The 21,681-nt window shown below is 42.4% G+C and overlaps 2 protein-coding genes across 3 annotated transcripts in view; one reads left to right on the plus strand and one right to left on the minus strand.

Moving 5' to 3' along the window:
- Positions 1 to 21,681, minus strand: part of LOC136620153 (regulator of microtubule dynamics protein 2-like) — a gene marked incomplete at its 5' end in the record, with an annotated part of 371,477 nt that overhangs the window by 225,427 nt on the left and 124,369 nt on the right. The gene's annotated exons all lie outside the window — the stretch shown is intronic.
- LOC136620845 (heterogeneous nuclear ribonucleoprotein L-like) overlaps positions 1 to 21,681 on the plus strand; it is a 35,715-nt gene that overhangs the window by 365 nt on the left and 13,669 nt on the right. For both annotated transcript variants that reach the window (XM_066595866.1, XM_066595867.1), the window contains exons 2-6: positions 8,039 to 8,157; positions 10,195 to 10,432; positions 11,597 to 11,682; positions 14,804 to 14,900; positions 14,981 to 15,053. In XM_066595866.1, coding sequence (XP_066451963.1) covers positions 8,039 to 8,157; positions 10,195 to 10,432; positions 11,597 to 11,682; positions 14,804 to 14,900; positions 14,981 to 15,053 — 613 coding nt within the window. The remainder of the gene's footprint in view (positions 1 to 8,038; positions 8,158 to 10,194; positions 10,433 to 11,596; positions 11,683 to 14,803; positions 14,901 to 14,980; positions 15,054 to 21,681) is intronic.

Here is a 21,681-nt window from a genome sequence, read left to right on the forward strand (position 1 = left end):
AACCCTTTAGTGGCCAGTCTACTTTGTGCGTTAAGGACTAAGGGGTTGTCATCGTTGCATTGCGAAACCCATATGAGTTGTTTTATGACATTTTTGGGACAAGTTGTAATTTTTCTTTCTGACCCCTGTGGAGTACATATATTGTGTTTTGCATAACTTTTTACTGTAACCTTTTTTTTCTTTTCTTCTTCTTTGTTTCTTGCTCTGGGGAGGAAATAGAACCCCTACAGAAATTCCGCCATTGTTTTTACAGCGTCACCATTCAATTAAAAGAACATGATAGCTCTCTTATCTGAGCAGCGCGATTACTGCGATACCGAGTTTATAGAAGTGGTTTTTGTTTACTACTTTTGCACAATTACAACACGGTTCTTAAAGAAAAACAAGTGAATCTGTATCCCCGCATTCTGAGACCCAGGACATTTTTATTTTCCCAGCAGCGGAGCTCTGCGAGGGCTTGTTTCACGCAGAAGGACTTGTAGTTTTTATGGGTACCAGTTTGAGGCATGTTTTTTTTTTTTTTTTTGGATTGCTTTTTATTGCATATTTTTGGAAGGCGTGCAAAAGAAAAATAGCAATTCTTCTCTTGCTTTTAAAAATAGCTTTTATGGCCTTCACTGCGCGCGATTAAATATTTTAATTGGCTCATTACGAATATGAATAATATGAAGTTTAAAAAAAAATGGGGAGCATTTTATTCATTTTAAAAAGGCTTTTTGTAGGAAAAACTTTTATATTTATATTTTTTTTTTCCCTTAAACTGGATATTTTTTTTCTTCTTTCAATAAAACTTTATTGAGTGTTTTTGTTTTTTTTAAAACTTTTTTTAATTTTTTTTTAGTTGTTCGATCGCTACGGTAGTACACTGCAATACTTATGTAGTACATGCTACTGTGACAGCAACCTATTAACTCCTCTGAGAGTCGCAGCCTAATAAACTGAGTTACATGGCAGACCTTTGTCAGACTATTGGCTACCATGTGAACCCATTGGTACCTTGCAATCGCATTGCGGGTGCCGATGGGTGACAGAAGGATCCCCCTCCCCTGTCATCTGCCTACATGCTGCATTTTATTATTGATCGTGACATGTAAGGGGTTAAACTGCTAGGATCTGAGGTTTCTCCATTCCAAGCTGTTGGAGCAGGAGCCTAGCTGTCAGTAGTCAGCCCAGCCACCGCCTTTAAAAAGATGTACATGCAGGTTTAAAGCCCATTAATAAGATCTGTAAAAAGGTGTATTGGCTGTCACTAAAGGGTTAAAAATATCACATGATTTCTCTGGAATATGGGGCAGGCTATAAAGCTAGTTCTAGTGTGTAAACTGACTGCATTTGGTGTCTTTTACTTGCTAATTTTGCAATATAAATATAAAAGTTGCAATGGATGTACGTAGTAGTAAGAAAGGGCCTGGAGATCACTCCCAACACAATGTGACAGGAGGCGTCCGGTACACGGTATGGCGTGTGACACATCGGTACGGGTGGGCTGGAGGGTATATACTCTGCTGGGCATCCTGTATCCCTGGCTGCCCCCCTGCAGGAGTTACAATGTAGCAGCATCACCATAGTAAAAGCCGGGAACAATCTGCTTTTTAGGTAATGGTAATAATTCACACATTGTACAACTATCGCTCAGAAAAGTGTTCATACGACCGTCGCTCGTTTGCTATTACGCAGGGCGATGATTGTTCATTAGTTGTTTGTTAAGATATTGTATATTGAGGGCAACTTTTCATCAACCTGCGACTATTTTTCTGGTGAGCTGAAATAAAACAAGTAGCGACTTATCACCCTGTTGGGGGCCATGTTTGCACTCAACGACTATGGTCAGCCAGTAGTTGTCCTGTGTAAAGGAAGCTTTAGTTATAATACTGAGCAAGATGCATGGAAACTGGACCCAATCTCTCTTGTAGCGCGGCATACGTGATGACTTCTACCGACACAGGAAAAACGTGTCGCCGTAATGGTCTGTTCACATCTGCATCGCCGGTTCCGTTCACAGAATAGTGCAGCATGCTATGCTATTTTATCTGGCCAGATGCTAGAGGGCCCCATATAGTAGACCTCATTCACCCAGCGCCATTTATTATCATCAGAGGATAGATCCAGCATTTCAATTTTTATCTCCCATGATGAGACAGGACAACCAGCAAGCCGAGGGCAAATGTGACAAGAGCCTTACGATGCAGCAATAATATTCACAGCATTCCGTGTCTCTTCTAAACATGCGTGACGTCTTGGGGACCCTTCACATGGGGTGGAATCGTTCAACAGAACGCAGCAGACTTTGCACCAAAATCTGCATGGCTAATGTGGATTTTGATGCAGAATTAAAAATTTTTAAAATCTGGATCAAAATACACATTTAGATGTGCAGATTCTTGTAGCGGAATAGTCTGCTGCATCCCGCAGAACAATTACATTCTGTGCTGAATGTCCCTTAAGGTCCTTTTACATTGGCAAATTATTTACCCTTGCTGATGACTGACCATGTAGGTTGGTGCTCTTTCCCTCCATGTGAACGGGCAGATCATCTGCTCTATGGGGACGATCATTTGTCCCTCTACAGCTGTCACTGACTTCTCCGTTTACATGGGGACACGTGCCACCGACCAGCGAGCCTTTTGATGCTCCTTCGTCGGCTGATGTTTGTCCCTCCTTAAACAGCCTGAGTATTGGGTGAACAAGTGTAATAAGTAGAAACTTCCCAGCCTGACAATGTAACTCATGTAAAAGTGACACAAAGAGCCATTTAAAACAATACTTAAAATAATATCCCGAAGAAAGAAGGGGGCGGGGGGACAAAAAAAATGCCAAACAATGAATATAGTCCAAGTGGGTCGGCTGGTTTCAGTGGGTGCAGCGTTCCCCCTCGCCTCCTGGTTTGGCATGGCCTTTCTTCTGATGTCTGTCTGGGGGTCTCTAGTGGGCGCAGTGTTGCTGGTCAATTGATGCCACTCCCTCATTGCCTGGCCAGCGGCGCTCACTGGGGCCCATGAGTGCTGGGGTGTCTGCAATGGTGATGTTGAGGGGGGGGGGGGGGGGGGGTTTCTCAGTGCCTGGTATAGTCGGGTGTGCGGATATGTTTAGGTCGGGTTTCCTCGCCTGTGTTGGGGGTTTTGGCTCTGTTGCCTTTGCAGGGAAGCTGCTGATTTTGCCGTGGGGTATTTTGCTGCGTATGAGCATGCCATTCACATACACCTTAGGCCTCATGCCCACGGCCGGGTTGGATTCCGCCTGTGAAGTATCGCAGCATAATTAGATCTGGCACCCACCAGAGACCCCATACTCGCCTTTTCCGAATCCACCGCGAGTGTCTTGCCCGGCGAGCATGTGCAGTGCAGCATGTGACACGGATTCTCGCGGGAGTTGCACAGTGCTCACAGCGGAGGTATCGCAGGGCGGGCGGCTTCCATTGACTGCAATGCACTTTTTTTTTTTGGGTTTTTTTTTCTGTCCAGAATAGAACCTGCTGCGATTCTCCCCCCGCAACCAGAAAATCGCAGTTGATTTTTCTGCTCATGGACAGGGGAGAATCGTTTACCACAGCATGTCTATGGATAAACATTGCTGCAGAACTCGCGGCAGGTGTCTGGCCGTGAATTCTGCAGCGATAATCTGTCCATGGGCATTGGGCCTAATATGCAGTTTTTTTGTAAATAATGTAATATTTAGTAACAAAAGATCTAATATGATTGTAAACTTATGTACTTGTTTCTTTATAAAAATTCAATAAACATAAATACAAACAAAAACCACAATTTCTTGCACGGATCTATACAAGAGTGTTTAGCACAATAGTCTGGTATTTCTTGGGCTGCATTCACACGGTCATGTGCGAGTAACTAGTATCAGTCGGCACACGGAAACACGTCCACGGGCAGTGGACATTGCATGTTGATTTTGGTCCGTGATACGTACCAGAAAAGGACATGCTGCGATGTTTTTACACAACTCGCACGCATTAATGGACACGCTATAGTCTATGAGGCGGTGTGTTGTCTGTGACATACGTGGGCGGCACACAGATGGATTACACGCGGGTGAAGCTGGCCTTAATAATATTACTTTCCCAACCAGATGAGTTCTTAGTTGGCTGTTTAATAGAAATCCCAATATTCTTTGCTGTGATCCAGTCCAGCACACATCCGCATCATACGGACAGGGGATGGTATAATATGAAGACTGAAATGTGTGATGTCTCGATCTGTTGTGGAAATATTCCAAACTTTCATCATAAACTAGAAATGTAAACTTGTAGTCCTTTTCTGCGCTCTGTTATTAGATTGGCATGTAACATCACACATCTCTAATGTGGCTGCATCTTGGCTTTTGTAGTACAGCCGTTATGTAACCACAGGAAGTCCTGAAATAAAACCAGACATTGGTCAGCAGAATCGGCACTGATATTTTTAGAGAGGTGGCCAGATGTCACATTATTATATACCATTTTATAATATCATTTTGGCTCAGACAGCCAGGGGTTGTCCCGCGGCAGCAAGTGGGTCTATACACTTCTGTATGGCCATATTAATGCACTTTGTAATATACATTGTGCATTAATTATGAGCCATACAGAAGTTATAAAAAGTTTTTTACTTACCTGCTCCGTTGCTAGCGTCCTCGTTCCCATGGAGCCGACTAATTTTCGCCGTCTAATGGCCAAATTAGCCGTGCTTGCGCAGTCCCGGTCTTCTTCTTTTTTCAATGGGGCTGCTCGTGCTGCATGCCGGCTCCGTGTAGCTCCGCCCCGTCACGTGCCGATTCCAGCCAATCAGGAGGCTGGAATCGGCAATGGACCGCACAGAAGCCCTGCGGTCCACTGAGGGAGAAGATCCCTGCGGCCATCTTCATCAGGTAAGTAAGAAGTCACCGGAGCGCGGGGATTCAGGTAAGCACTCTCCGGTGTTCTTTTTTAACCCCTGCATCGGGGTTGTCTCGCGGCGAACGGGGGGGGGGGTTGAAAAAAAAAAAAACCCGTTTCGGCGCGGGACAACCCCTTTAACCTATCAATAAGAGCACCAGTAGTTTGCTATTTGATTGTTCTGTAATCCTGCAGAGCATTGCAGCATAATAATGCCCGGTGACTTAACGAGCGGGATGATGACTACATTAATTTGTGTCACGTTACTATAGATGCGTGTAGTGTGTCTGTAGACCACCATTCGCCTCTACAGCTTTAGGATGTGTTCACACGTTGCAGCTTTACTTGCGTCCCGAACTGATGTGGCAGCATGCGATGCTAACTAGTGAGGAGGACACATATACCGGTATAATGAGGCAAATATCTAGACATGCCACACATGCTATTGTTGGCTGACTTCGCACAGACAATTTTTGTACAAGACGGCGCATATTTTAAGCATTTTCGTAGTGTATTTTACAAGCTATTTTAGTGGCTTTTTATGTTCTTATTTTTTAGCTTTTAAAACTTGCATTTTTTTTCTTGGTCACAAGGAGAAACAGGAGAAATGCCAGAAAAAAAAAGCCACATCCAATGTGTGTCTGTGTCAGATTTGAACCCAGTAAGGACGTAGCTATATATAATGGATAGACAGATATAGTGCTTGGCCTTGGACTTTACACCTGCGTCATTGTAAATATACAATGTGGGTTTAAAGCTCCTGCAATCTAGCAGGAACAGTTTGGGTGCTCAGCTGCCAAAGACAGCGAAGGACCCCGAGGAGGAGACCGAAGCGGTGTTTAAGCACTTCTGACTTCTCTGTTCCAGCGCTATGTAGAGAATAGAGGACACGGCAATGTCTTTTCCTCTGTTGGATTATGTGATGACCGGCGACCCCTGGCATGGTTGAGCTGCTGGGTCTTTGCAGATCCAGAGAGCTTTGCCAGTGACTAATGTTACTATGGGGGCTGTTCTTCTCTGTAATTTCGTCTCCTATGGATGCCCCAGTTACGGTGCAAAAATGTGACATAAAAAATGACCTTGTGAATGTCCCCCAGAGGTCTTATATGATGTCATGTGGGACATAGTTGTCAAAATAATGTGTATGTATGTAATATATATACAAAAAGAAAAGTGCAAATGTTATATATATATATCTATATTAACCAACCGTCCACGCCACCCCCCCCTTATCAGGTGTTCTGGATTGAATAGTGCTTTGAGTAAGCCCGCTCTCACACAAGCGTTTGTATAAATGTTGCGGTTTTTACGGCGTATTTTGTGCAATAATAACGCAGTAAACTCGCCTGATGTCATTACCCCTCCTGGTGGCATAGTAGGCAGCGTTTTACTTACACCCCTATTTATTGCAATGGGCGATGCACAGAATCAAAAACACGCAGAACACCCGGAAATAACACCTACAGCGCTGGTTTTAGTGCACGTTATAAATGCTATACTAAAACCCTCATCTGAGAAGCCCTATTAAAATGAATGGAGGCTCAGTACACCCGCTAAATACTGTCAGTTCCAGGCAGAGCCTGATGCTTCAGCTGCTTAACATTTGCCAAGAATCGGGTCACATCAGATCTGTCGCCGTATAGAAAAAATACGGCAGTGCGCGTTACAGAAACAATGAGCTCAGTCTCGCTAAGGGTACGGGGTATATACCCAGCTAAGGCTGGGCTCACACGACTGTATTGAAATTGTATATTACACTGGCGCTGTATGCTCATGTGAAATACGGTAGCTCATAGGCAATTAATTACATTGTCTGTCTTGCGCAGTTCCGCTCACATCAGCAGGTCGGAATTGCGTAATCCTCGAGCGCAAAATAGAAAGCAGCATGTTCCATTTTGCCACGTGTATATCCACAAGATAGAGCCCATTGTTCTCTATTGTCAAGTATATACACACGGACCCATACACAATGACATTGCGTATCGGCTGCGGGTATACATGTCGTTGCTTAGCGACGGCGCAGGAAATCCAAACAAAAAAAAATAGGTGTATTGCGCATGAACGCAGCCTGCGTACTGTCATGTGCAGTACTATTACGCAGGGTCACAGCTGTAAAACGCTGCAGGAGCCCCATGGCATTTTACGCTTACAGACATGCAAATCCGGCCTAAGGGTCTTGTTTTTATTGTACATACATATATATACGATCTATATTTCCCACCTCTAGACACATGTTGATACTTTTTATATTTCAGATCTTTGTGAAAATTGTAATCCAGGATTACTGTACACTTTCCAGGCACAATAAATGTCAAGTTATTACACTTCTGTGACACTTTATAGGTGATTTCCCGGAGATGACATTACAGCTCTGTTCACCTTTCCATTATTATTTTCATTTTTCTTTTCCATCTTAGGAACAGAACAATGAAAATAACAGCGGGCCGGATGTGACCAACGGTGCCAGACGGATCCTATTGAATCTAATAGGTCTCGGCAAGTTTCCATCATGGTATCCGGCATTTTACTGGAAAGATAGTACTGCGAGCGCAGAAGCTCGTACTGGAAGTGTGAACAGAGCTATGTGACCTGTTTTAGATTCGTACGGCCGAGGACCCCCTGCTATTGATATTGGTGGCTGAAGGTATGATCCCAACAGAAAACTAGGTGTACAATGCCTCCTAAAAAGAGAAGTTCATATATAACAGCCAGGCCAACATCTACATGCGCATATCTTCATAACATAACCAGAACGGGAATTGCCAAAAATCTGATTTCAGGCTGGAAATTGTAAAAAATAAAAATAAAAAATAGGAACAGTATATAAAGTACAGAAATTGCACACCTCAAAAAGTGCCTCCTTGGCTTCTCTCACATGGGAATAATTAGCTACGCTCCAGCACCCAGCCGGTACTCAATAACATGCCACCAACCCCCATATCCGGTCTTTGTGTGTGTATATATGTGTAAGATGGGACATGCCACTTTTTTTTGTGGGTGTATTTTTCGCGCACACTGTGAGAGGCACAATTAAAGTCCATGGAAAATCGGTATTGCGTATTATGTAAGAAAATCCAACCTAATAACTCTATACACACAAGCAACTTCAGGTAACTTTGCATCAAAAAGTGCACAGAAATTCAAATTTCAATTAAAATGCATTTTCATCTACAGGACGGAGGTGGAAACCATCACAAGGTAGCAGTCTCTCCAGTAGTTCATGTTCGAGGGCTCTGTGAATCTGTGGTGGAGGCTGACCTGGTGGAGGAGCTCTCTAAATTTGGAACCATATGGTAGGCTTCATATTTTTCTTAAATGTCACCAGATAGAAACCAGGTTCTAATTTAACTTTAACTTTTTTTTTTTTTTTAAATCTTGATTATTATTATGTAGAGTTTATAGTAGGGATGCACAGTTGGCCCAAGATTAATTTGGATTATGACAGCAATTCTAACTGTGGGATTTATTACTACAGGTAAATTTACAGGTTGTCTGTGTTGGGGCTCTTTCACACGAGCGTTATTTTAGTGCAGTATAGGTGCACAAAGAATGCGTATCTATACTGTGTTAAATTGCGTAAACGGGCAGCTGCTCTAGGAGGGGGGAGAGAAGCAGCCCCCGCTCTCTCTCTCCCTGCTATGGGTTAATCCCCCATATCTCCTCACTCTCTCCCTGCTATGGAGGATTAACCCATATTCCTGTTCTCTCTCCCTGCTCTGGGGATCCCTGAGAGATAACCCCATAGTGGGTGGGGCTAGATAGAGGAGCAAGGCTATAGGGCTTTTCACAGGGATTCCCCATAGCATATATAGAAGGGGCAGTGCTAGAGGGTGGATCCCTCCAGTCCCACACTCTTCTCCCACGCTCTCAGGAAAGCCCTGTAACCACGCCCCCTGCTCTCCCCATGCTGTAGGGAAATCTCTTGGAGTGGGGGGGGGGGGAGGTAGAGGGAATCCCCTACTGCCCCTCGTTGCTGGGGAATTGCCCAGCACCAGGGCTGGAGGAATACCCTGCTGCCTACAGCAGTACATGTAAAACGTGCTGCCCAGACACACGTTGTAAATGTCCTGTTCTAAATTTCTATTAACAGAACCCTCGGGGATTCCCGTCATTCCGCAGGGATTAACAGGAGTTTGCAGCGGGACATTTATAATGGGCTTCTGTGCAGCATATTGTAAATGTCCTGCTGTAAGCAGCAGGGTATTCCATCGGTTGGCAGAAATCTTCTTTTCCTGCACAGGAGTTTCCATAGACTCCTGCTCCCATAGGAGTCAAGGGAAACTCCTGCGCAGCTCACATCAAAGATCGGACAGGTCCTATTTCTTGTCGAAGCACGGACCTTTGAGGCACTCATTGCAGCCATGCATGTTATATTTTTGAGTATTTTGCGCTTCTAAAATTGTTTCCTGCGAACACTTCTATAAGAAACCATTGGCTCTTATAGAAGCGCTTTCTGTGCGTGCCTCCAATGCGCAGACAGCACTTGTGTGAATAAGCCCTTAAACAGAGGCTTTCTACCAATTATTTGTTGCATCAAGAGCCGCTACTAGGGCATCCAGTGTTTCTGAGCATGAGGCTACATTCACGCGAGCGTGAATTTCCCGCAAGTTTTGTGAGTTGTAAAACCCAAAAAACTTATGTGAATATGAACTCGTTCTCCGAGTCATACGCATGAGCGGTGCTGTGACATAAGAAATCAATGCATGTGCTTTTTTTTTTTGCTTTTTTTTTTTTTTTGGTTGTTTTTTTTGTCCCTCGGAACGCATTGCCCATTGTTTTAAATGGGACTGTCAAACACATTGTATCTCGCGCGATGTAACATTTCCCATTGAAAACAATGGGAAACACTTGGCCCTCCTCCGACGCACATGAAAGAAATGCTGGAGGCTCAGAATTTCAGAGAAGTGATGCGAACTGTTTTTTGCTGAAAAACTCGTTGCATCCATGGGTAAAACTTACGTTGACAAGCTGGGTTTCTCAGCCCGATATCGCGCTCATGTGAATGTAATTGTAGGCGGATGACCCAATGCAGAATACCACATACAGTGTTATGTTTTTTCCGTACAACCAGCTGTCAGTTTTTCCCTACATTTCCAAGTGGAATGATGGGAATGACACAATACAGAGTTCTAACAAGTTGCTCTAGAATAGTTGTTTTATTGGAAATGCAAGTATTGTATTTAAAGGGACGTGTCTGGCGAGGTGACTGGTCCTTGCTTTTTAATAGCCAAGAAAATAAATCTTTAATGAAGTTTTCAATATTGTGATCCTCTAATAGGTGATAAATGAGATCCAGTTTCTAGCGGTAATGTGTTTTTCCCCCTGTTTAGCTATGTGATGATGATGCCTTTCAAGCGGCAAGCTCTGGTTGAATTTGAGGATGTAGAATTTTCCAAGAAGTGTGTGACTTTTGCTCGGAATGAACCAGTTTACATAGCCGGACAACAGGCGCTTTTCAACTACTCCACAAGCAAACGCATTACCAGACCAGCGAACCCTGAAGACCCATCTGGTGGGAATAAAGTCCTTCTTATTTCCGTCCACAATCCGCTCTATCCAATTACTGTGGTAAGTAATGAGAAACGGATGTTTTGTTCTATTAACAGGTTGGAGCCACCCATTCTGGGAGCCGCACTAGTGACTTGTTGCTATTGTGAATGTTTAAGTTGATTCAATCACATTTCTGTCGACCATTGGCAGCTTTTCGTGAGACATGCTGACCAATGGCAGTTTGCTTTCAAAAAGTTGATTTGCTGTGTTGGGTTTTTTGGGGGTCGTTTTCAGGTGGTGTAGTTGAAAAATGGTTCATTCTAAACTACATCCCATCAACGGAAGGCCAGGCTAAACCACAGGTCATGGCAGAGATCAATCAGTGATTTGTCTTTTTAACTTGTGGCATAGTGATTCAAGGTGAAAACAACCTTCGAAAGTCAACCTTGGCGTATATGCAGAACACAGCCGTCTGAAATTCCTGATGTATTATGGTCAGGTTTAGAAGCACATATGCTGCATTTGATTTTTTCAGATGACTGCCCACTCCTTGTTACCCTGGCCTTGTTTTTAAACCAAATTTGGTTGTAATCTGAACATTGCATTAGGAGTGCCCAGATCTTGCATGAAGAATGACACCCCTGACATGTTCCTAATATTTTTCTGACCATTAGGGCCACTGCTACTGCCTACACAGTAATGCCAACTGCAATACTCCTTGTGATCGTACCATTTCAATAACGCTGTTACACAATTATGCTGGCTTACATTTGAGCAACACGTCTTACATTCTGTATGGTCAGAGGTCCGCATTCTAGACTTCCATCAGACCGGACGTGATATTTGATGAAACTTCTGTAGAGGCAAATATGTGGTGATCTGACACAGGAACAATACCAGGACTGTCTCAAAGAATCCTCAACACTTGCTTGTCAAGAGATTGGGAAGTGAGAAGCAGTAGGACAAAGGCCTACAAGAGGCATGTGGCTTTATATAACCACAAAAGCTATTTTGTGTAGCCTTTTTTTTATTTATTTATTTTTGTGTGTGTGTGTGTGTGTGTGTGTGTGTGTGTGTTTTAAAGCACTGACATCCTTTAAGTGCAAATAAATGTAACTATATGTAAGATTTAGTGCAATGCTTTGTTTCAGATGCGTGCAGACACTTAACTTCTATAATGCGCCGTATATAAATGTGTATGTAGATTCCATTTTTATTAAATTGCCTGTGTTTCTTCCATAGGATGTCCTTTATGCCGTCTTCAACCCAGTAGGAAAAGTAGAGCGCATAGTCATTTTTAAGAGAAATTCAATCAAAGCCATGGTGGAATATCCTTAATAGAAGTGGTGTACAGTCTATTATAGCGCCCTCAGATCTAGTCGGCACATAAGGCCTTAGTCAGACAGGCGTTTTTTCGCGCGCATGCGTCCGGCGTTTAATTTTTTAAATTTTTTTTAAAAAAAACCATTGCTTTGCAATGGTATCGGACACATGAGCGCTTTTTATGCGCTCCTCCGATAAATTATAGAACAGAAATCGCAGATCGCACCTACCTCCGATCTGCGATTCCTGTTCTCTTCTCTATATGCACTCAATGGGGCCGGCGGCAGCAGCGCCGACCCCATTGAGAACATATAGAAGACAAATCATTCTTCTCTGCCACAGCTGTAACAGCTGTGGCAGAGAAGAACGATGTTTGCCCATTGAATTCAATGGAGCCGGCAATACAGCCGGCTCCATTGAAAGCAATGGGCTGCCGGCGTGCATGGGATGAATTGTCGGGAAGGGCTTAAATATATAAGCCCTTCCCTGCAATTCATCCAGAAAAGTGTTAAAATAAAAAAAATATATATACTCACCTGCTCCTGGCAGCTGGAGTTCCGCGCGGCCTACCTGCAGTGGGTGTGAGTCAGACCTGCCTCTGATTGGCTCAGCGCTGAGCCAATCAGGGGGCAGGTCTGACTCACACCCACTGCAGGCCGGCCGCAGGGAACTCCGGCTGCCGGGAGCAGGTGAGTATGTATATATTTTTTATTTTAACACTTTTCTGGATGAATTGCAGGGAAGGGCTTATATATTTAAGCCCTTCCCGACAATTCATCCCACACTCGCCCGCAGCGCATTGCTTTCAATGGAGCCAGCTGTGTTGCCGGCTCCATTGAATGCAATGCGCTGGACAGCTCCGGCCCGTTTCTAATGAAACGCGGCTAGGAGCAGATTTTCGGGCAATTTTCGGGCACCGGTCACGCGATTTGCGGATGCGCATCCGTCATGCGATCCGCAAATCGCGCAAAAAAATGCCCGTCTGACTAAGGCCTAAGGGGTAGGTCTACACTCGCAATCAACCAGTGGAAATTGTAGTCTGGTTTTATTTTATTTTGGCCAAAAGATCCAGCAAAGAAAAATTCTACCTTTTTTTTACTAAACGGGTCTTCTGAGATCTATTCTTGTCTTGCTTTTTGAAAAAAATCTATGGAGGGAACACAGACCAAAAATATTAATAACCCCAAGTAGTTATACATGTAAATATACACACCCTGCCTCCTATGGAGATGGAAAGGATACCCTCATACCAGAGATAAGCACATATTTGTTGTTAAATGACCGCTAGTCTATTCTTTCTGAGGCGTTGCTCTCACTTGGTGTCTAAATGGTACTTTTCTATGTTATTTTGTAAGTTTACATGTTCACCCCCCCCACATGCCGATTTCAAATCCTCAGACTACAGCATAGATTCCCATTGATAGTAATGGTATGTGGATTTGTCCCAGATTTGATACAGATTCCATGTCCAATTCATGGCAAATCTTTCTCTGTGTGAACACAAAGGGGTTAATGGTGGAGATATGTGCAGAACGTTTTATCACACATTTGTATAGTCTGTCTTTTACAAAGCATATGACAGCTTTTGTTGCTGGCTGTTTCTATTTATTTATTTTTTTTCGTTAGGCTTTATGTCCACAGTCACGCACGGATTCTGAGTGGGGAATCCCACAGCGGACTTCTGCCATGCCCGCAGACATGAGGCAAAAAAATGCATTTACTCACCTGTCTGAACGTGGAGCGAGTCTCCTCAGTCGCGGCCAGGTCTTCTTTCTTCTGCATGGCGGATGCGCTCGACACGCTGGCTGGCGTGCCGTGCCTTTTATTCTTTCTCTTTTTTTTTTTTTTTTTTTTTTTTTTTTTTTTTTTTTAAATCTCTTGCTTTCCCGTGGATCCACGGCACGCCTGCAGTGTTGGCTGTGCCGCGGACCTGACTGCTTCTATTGATTTCTATGGAAGCCATCCCTGCGGGATCCGCAGAAGAATGGAGCATTCTGCGGTCCGCACGCCGTCAAAGAAAATGACATCTGCAGGTATTTAAATGGCTGCGGATGCCCAATTATAGTCTTTGGACATATTGAACTGCGGATCTTCTGCGCAGGTGACCCACGTGGATTCCACAATTCAATTATGCCTGTGGACATGAGGCCTTAGTGGTAAGTGTTTGACGCATCTTTACTGGATGCAATGTAATGTTTTTCATATGAGCTCTATATTACAAATATTACTGTAATTAAAGAGTAACTTTTTTTCTTTTGCTGGTTTTGTTTTTTACAAACGTTTGACAAGTCAAAAGTTTTGATCATTGGTGATCCTGACGCTGAGACCTCCACTGATTGCTTAAACGAGGGGACTGTGTCTCTTACCTGAGTGCTGTGCCCCTTGGTAACAGAAGACTGATGTATATAGACCTCGAGGCGTCCATCTTCAGCTGAAGTCGGGTGAGGTCTGCAGCCCCCTCGTTTCAACAAACCGCAGGGATTTCAGTAGCGAGGCCCCCATTCACCAAAATGTTTGACATATAGCTCTAAAGTGTCAAAAGTTTGTAAAAAGTTCCTCTTTAATTACTTTGCAGTTTAAAGTGTTCATGACTTGTCGCTTGATATTAACACTCTCAAAGAATGAGAAATCTTTATTTTTATTATGCAGGTTATGCATCATGGTGCTATAGATATTCTATTCCAATCTCTTCTATTCTTCCTGCTGCCGTGACAATGAGACTAAATGGGTTTGCCTATTTAAAACTGCTTCAAAGCGCCTCTGTACTTCCTGACTGCAGCCAGTCACTGGCTATAGAAGGTCACTGCTGGAGTCAGTGATTGGCTGCAGCAGTCACATGTCCTGGTCAGCAGCAACCAGGAAGTAGAGTGGCTGTGAGCCAGTTTTAAGTTCTAGGAAAACCCCTTTATGGTTTGGAAGGAGTGAAATGTCCTACTGTATTATACTAAGTCACATTATTACCCAATTGATAAACTGCTTTAAACTTTATTTTGCATAATAACAATAAAGATTTCTGCACAAGCCTCAACCCAGAGAGTGTTGTGATTCTCTTAATTAACTCACTCCGGGCTATTGTTTGTTGCACGTTTATACATTACCTGCATTGATGTTCCTTAACTGTTGAACATTTGAGACTGTACATAATGCCCAGAAGGCCAAAGCTGCATTGAACGGAGCCGACATTTATGCTGGATGCTGCACACTAAAGATAGAGTATGCCAAGGTAAGTGCTGTTCACTCGGGCTATGGCCTTACTGTTTCCAAAGCTGCAATGGCATTAACTATTTGTCTTATTGCACACAGCCCACACGCCTCAATGTTATTCGGAACGACAACAATAGTTGGGATTACAGCAAACCCTACTTGAACGGACGAGGTAGGAACTTCATAATATTGGCTTGTTTCAGACCCGGGTAAATGTGGTGGATGCTTCCTTTAGGGTAGCTGTAGGTTTCTCTGTGATGAACCTTTCAGATACTGTGAGAAGCCCTCACAGGCAGACATATCTGCAGTACAAGTTCTCTGTATAAATTTATTTCCCGCTTACCACTCTCTATCTGTACCTTGAGGGATCAATCCATAAACTTGCACACTGCATCTCAACGGACAAGACTTTATTCCCAAGCTGGACGAGGCATTCAGACGTCTAGCGGAGGATCGTCCAGCAGGCTGACTCTACACTTCTTCATGCACCACATCGGCATCAGCGCTCCGAAAATATCTTCCTTAAAACCACAGACTTGCAACTCACTTTGTCTACATTCTGCATGCATCATCACCACAGGCTCCTACAGAAGGACATTTGAAAGCCCTCTGCATACTTGCATGGATTGAGGTTGGTGTCATTGCTCCATGAAAGCTGTCAGCAAATCAGGACTTCAGAGGAATGCCATATCTTCTCATTGTATAAGACTCTCTATCTACATGCTCCCTTTGATTTCTAGAAACTTATGGTTTGTAAATGTAGCAACATTTACAGTCAGTCCAGGTAGACGCTTTATAAGTGAGAGGACATTAGTGTATGTTTCTGCTCTCCTATATAATGTCACATTATGAGAACGCATTTCACTGCCATTGCTTAGTTGGACTTTGTTGGACTTTGTGGGAGATGTAATCCAAAACCCCCATAATGTGAGAGCTGAAATTCTTTGACCTGAATGCAGCCCTTTTTCATTTTTCATAACTTTTATTTATCCATCAACATAGCTGTCTGAGGGCTTGATTCTTATGGGACAATTTGTATTTTTCAATGGTACTATATAATGCACAGAAAAGCTTTAAATTCTAAGGAGTGAAATGGAGAAAAAACCCCACAATCCCTCCATCTTCGGGGGGGTGTATACGATTGCTATGATATCAAGTACTGAAAATTTTGCATCGTAGCAAAAAAGAAAAAAAAAATGCTATGTAGTTTGTATTGGTACCACATTTGGAGTACATACGACTTTTTGATCTTTTTATTGCATTTTTTTCTTGGAGATTTAGTGACCGAAAAAAGTGCAATTCTGAAGTTTTATGTATTCTTCTTGTAGGGGGTGTTCGGGACCCTGAACTCCAATCAGGGCATTTAAATGCTGCTGTTAGAATTGACAACAGCATTTAAAGGGTCAACAGCTGACGCCTGCATTGCATGATGTGGGATCGACCCTTACCCCCCCCCCCCCTCCCCCAATCGTCTATTCATACCTTGAACCCCCGTGATGTAACTGTAAATCATGGAGTGTTAAGCGGTTAAAACAGAATGTTGTTACAAATTATTTATTAGCAGAGATGAGTGAGCGTACTTGCTAAGGGCAAATACTCGAGCGAGTATTGCCTTTTGCGAGTACTTGCACACTCGTCTCAAAAGATTTGGGTGCCGGCTGGGAGCTGCGGGGGAGAGCGGGGAGGAACAGGGGGGGATCTCGCTTGCTCACTCCTACTCACCCCCGCAACTCACCCCCGCCGGCACCCGAATCTTTTGAGACGAGCGGGCAGGTACTCGCAAAAGCTAATCCTCGCTCCAGTATTTGCCCTTAGCGAGTACGCTCACTCATCTCTATTTATTAGTAATCTTCTCAGATACATAAAGGCTTCAAGAAAATGGCAGGCTTTGTCATTACTGTCCAGTCTTTCTATCAAACAAACTCTAATACCCAAATTAACCATTCGTTTGGCACATGCACTGTGTGTGGAGATAATTAACATGTTTTGTGTAGGTCTAGTTAGTTGTGAAATATGTTTCTCAACATCCCTATTTCTTTGTGGTTTGCATGACAATTTTATTTTTTTTAAACTTTAGCTTGAAAGCTTATGGAAATGACTAAAATGCAAAAAAATCAGCCTTTACTTCTCTAGTTTTTGATGTGTAGAATTCAACAGGTTTGGTCAGGCATTCCATGCGTTGGATGTGCCTACATTTATCACATTACCCTTAAAGTGAAGGGAGCATGTTTCTATATTAGAAAAGAAACAACTTGAAGTGAAAAAGATCTGTTATTTTAGAAGTTTCATACTATCTCTTCCTCCTATGCTGTTTGGGTGGAAGCAGTAGTATCAAAGTGTAGCTACATCTGTTGCTATTTCATAAGAAAATAAGATACAACCCCTGAAAACTTGGGACAAGTGACCAAACTGTGAGGTTGCTTCATCTGCTTATGAAGGTTTTATATTTGCTTTATAGCTTGGTGAAAACTGTAACTTTGTGTTGTCCCTGTTGATGCTGAAACAATATGACTGAGGGATAACATGTTATAGAGGAATAATATGTAGGAAAATATCTCCTCTGTAACTGCAAACTTATCTCAGTATTCAGTTATGATTTCCTGAATCTTAAACTGATAATAGTCAGTAATAACTGCGTCAAAAGATATGATGTGTTTTTTTTTGTTTTTTTTAATTGCACCCTTACGGCCCTATGGTGTTAATACAGGCTACGTGACTTTTTCTCAAATGGAAACCATTTTTATAAGCTTCCATAATAGCTGCAAATGGATTTAAACTTATTTCTATGGATGGCACAGAAGCAGAGCCTGCACCATCAGTAGCAGGAGCCAGCTGTGTCTGACAGCCGACCTCCTACTGCATCAGCGGGGAATGATTCCCCCATTGTTACCACCTTACATGCCATGATCAATGTTGATTGGGCAATATAAAGGGTTCACGCCGGGGGGGGGCACTACTTCTGTGACGCCATTGGTAGTGGTAATCACTATTGCGTCTGGGTCTGCCATGGTCTATGATCACTATGAGAAGTAATAACACATTACAGTACTGAGGTACTGCAGTGTATTATCATAGCGATCCTAGGATAGAGTCCCCTATAATAACTTTAGAAATGTAAATAAATAATGGTAAATGGGGGGTGGACACCTTTTTGCGCACTTCCCCCTCTTTGTTAAATAGGAGAAAAAAATTGCTATTGTTGCATCTATAATGACCCATACAATTACTTGAATGTACTTTTTATGCTGCATGTCAAACCCTGCAAAGGAAAAAAAACTGCCAAAATGCTTTTGTTCATTTCGCCTCCCAACAACAACGCAAAAAGAGTGATAAAAAAAGCCGTATATACCCCAAAATAGTATCCTTAAAAACTACAGCTCATTAAGCAAAAGACAAACTTTCACAGATCTCAATCAATGGAAAAATTAAAATGTTTTGGGATCTTGAAGGCAGCGATGCAAAAAAAAAAATGTTTAATTGTGCGAAATTTGAAAAACCTAAAACAAAATATATTATTTTGGTATTGTTAGAACCAACCCACAGAAAAAAAGTACCTGCCTGCTCGGGTGCTCTGGGGAGAAGAGAGGGAGAGAGGGATCTCCCATCCGTTTCTCCCCACTCTTCCCCCGCCGTCGGCAGCTGAATCTTTTCTTCCGAGCGGGCAGGTACTCGCTAAGGGCAATGCTCGATCGAGTAATTGCCCTTAGCGAGCATGCTCGCTCATCTCTAATCCTTAGGACCAAAATAGGCCAGGTCTCTAAAGGGTAAAAAGGACTAGTCTAATGGATTTTTTTAAAAATTTATTTATTATGTAGCTATGCAGTATGTATAAGTTGGTTAGTTATTCCTTTATATCTGAAATGTCCTGGAGTACTTCTTTTCAGCAGACCACCTGATAATTCCTTAGCTTTGTTTTCCAGTATGTTAGTCAGCATAATTCCTGTGTGATTGTTCTTTTTAATAGACTCTACCACAGAATTTTCATGGGAGGGGGGACAAACTCCTATCACAATTACTGCTGCTGATTTCAGATTCCTGTCACACAGTTGTACGAATGCAGATCACAGCTCATCCTCCTGACTGTATAATTATGATTTGTAGTCTATATAGGTAAAAACAGAAGGTAATGTTAGTGTCCTTCCAGCAGGCGGATATGGTACTTGCTCTAGCGGTCATGAGATGCTGTCCTGATGCATTGTGGAAGTGTTAGCAGACCATAGAGAAAGTGAGCAGAAATATCAGCATTAAGGTTATACATAGGAGACGTCAACAGTGTAACAGGCAATCGGGTGAGGGGTGCAGAGATAAAAAAGTGCATTTTACTTGAGGGACTCTTCAAAATGTCCTTATCAATAGATCCCTCAACGCACAAATCTTGTGTGACTTTTCTCGGCCGTGTGAAAGCGATGTTACTTGTATTTGCAATCCTGTTCTGTGGTAAAGTGAATGTTCATGTTGTACCTAATTTTCAGAAAAAAAAAAATGTATATATTCTTATTTTTGCATAAATTCTGTTCAGCATTGATGTTTTCTCACTGTGTTAACTGTGGATTGTTAATTGTGAAACCGTGTAATACAGGTTATTTTTGGAATGTGCTGAAACCTCTTGAATGGAGTCCTCTTTGAAAATGGTGACGCTTGTAGTAGGAATAAGGTACAGTTTAAGCATGTGACTTGTTTTATTACTATTTCTGAAATGTTATGTTGCTAATACAAAGTATTGCTGTGGTTATTGGACATTGATAACTATTTTTAATTGAAGGCAATATGTCAGGTTGAACATGGTGTCCCAAACTGCAGGCAGCAGGTTATCCAGCAGGAGGAGCTGACTCATTACTGAGTGGTCCAGTGGGCGGTCCAATCGGTGATTGACTGGTATCTATGAATGAGGTAGCTGACCCACTTCATAGGGCTCTCGTCTGCATGTTTTAGAAGTCTTAAAGAGAAATGTATGGAGAAAACCTCAGTATAATGCTATACTTATAGCATGTTGAGTTTTGGGGGAAAAATACTGATCATGAGAAAAGCCAAAAATCAAAACCCTTTTCAAAAACAATAATTTTTTTTTAAATTTTCCCATTGTCATGGCCATATGAGGGCTTGTTTGTGTGGCACGCTGCAGTTTTTAATATCCTTACTCAGGTACTTTTTCTCACTGCCTGCAAAAAAACCAAAAAAACACATTTTAATTTAGTTCATTTTTTTTTTTTTTTTTTTTGTGGCTTTTCTTGCAGATTTTTGTTTGTTTTGCAGGTTGGTATGATTACTACAATACCAAAACGTATTTATTTAGGTTTTTCCACTTTTGCACAAGAAACACCCTTTTATGGAATTTTCTCTGCATTGCTGCATTCAGTCCCATTGAACTATTTTTATTTTTCCATCAACGAATCTGAGCAATTTAGCTTTTTGTGTGATGAGCTAAAAAGTGTGTTCAATTTATTGTACTGCTCATTACGGATGTAACAGTACCAAACAGGTGACAGTGCGTAGAAGCTGTAAGTGTGTTCTCTTAGCCTTTTTTTTTTTTTTTTAATTTTTTTTTTTATTTTAATGTTCCTGTAGGGGACTTGAACCTGCGACGCTATCGTCGTACTGATAATACATTGCAGTACTTCTGTACTGCAGTGCATTATTGCTTCTCATAGCGATCACAGGCCATGACAGACCCAAATGGCAGAATGCCAATGACCGAGCGAGTGCCCTCTTGTTCGCTGCAGGGATTCCCCTTGCCTTCTCCCTGAACAGAGCAGGAAAGCTGAATGCCCAGTGTAAGTGAGAATCCATCCTAAGAGCAGGCTCACACGAGCGTAATTTTACTGCGTAATATGCGGTGAATAGAGTGCATATTGTGTATAATATGCATGTAAAAAAAAGATCATGTTCTATTTTACCACGTTTTATGCGCGATTGAGCCCTATTCTTTATGGGTGCGTAATAAACGCTGTACTTATGAACTCACATTGCATGTATGCAGCGTTTTATACGCATAGCGGCTGAGAGACAGAGAAGGAAATTAGGTAGCCATATGCACGCAGTGTTTTATACATACGCTCATGTGAGCCGGCCCTTATGCGTTGAGTGTAAATATGGCTGCATCTGTACACTTCTAGTTGGAATAAAAGAGGAACCGTGCAACACAGAGTTCTAAGTAGAGACTCTCCAGAAATGTGTTATACAAAGACAAGTGTGAGAAGAGCTGAGAGTGACTCTGGCACCAGACATGGCACTTCCTAGTTCTTGCTCCAGCTTTTCTCTATTGACTAGTTGGGTGTGCTCCTGACTTGCAGATAAGTTCTAGAACTCCTCTTCCGCCCCATTTGTGTGTGTTTTGTTTTAATCTTTCAAATGTATTTGATTCTTGGTTAACCTGTTGTGCCCACCATAAAAGAAAATGCGTGTTTATGTTCTTGACTATATGAAATATGTGGAAACAATGTATTCCTCTTTTGCATCTTGAAAATGTTGTGTTTCTCTGTAGTTCAGATCATTCCATATTTAGTTGAAAATGTTAAAACTAAAATTTCTTCATCAGCTGTATCGGATTTATTTATTTATTTTTTCACCATGTATGTTATTTTGGCTAACTGTTTGCTGTGTACTTATGTGATTTATGGTGCTGAAAAATATATGGATGATTGACTGTATGCTGAGCCCTCAGCAGTCAGGTTATATTTGGCAGAGTGGTTGTCCGAAATGAGTGAGGCCTTGAAGTGTTCAAGGAGTTCTACATAGAAGGCCGGGCTTACACAAGGGTCTGGTAAAACGCTGAGTATATAATGCAGCATTTTACTGCCGTG

The sequence above is a fragment of the Eleutherodactylus coqui genome, chromosome 3, assembly GCF_035609145.1.
Source record: "Eleutherodactylus coqui strain aEleCoq1 chromosome 3, aEleCoq1.hap1, whole genome shotgun sequence".
NCBI lineage: Eukaryota > Metazoa > Chordata > Amphibia > Anura > Eleutherodactylidae > Eleutherodactylus > Eleutherodactylus coqui.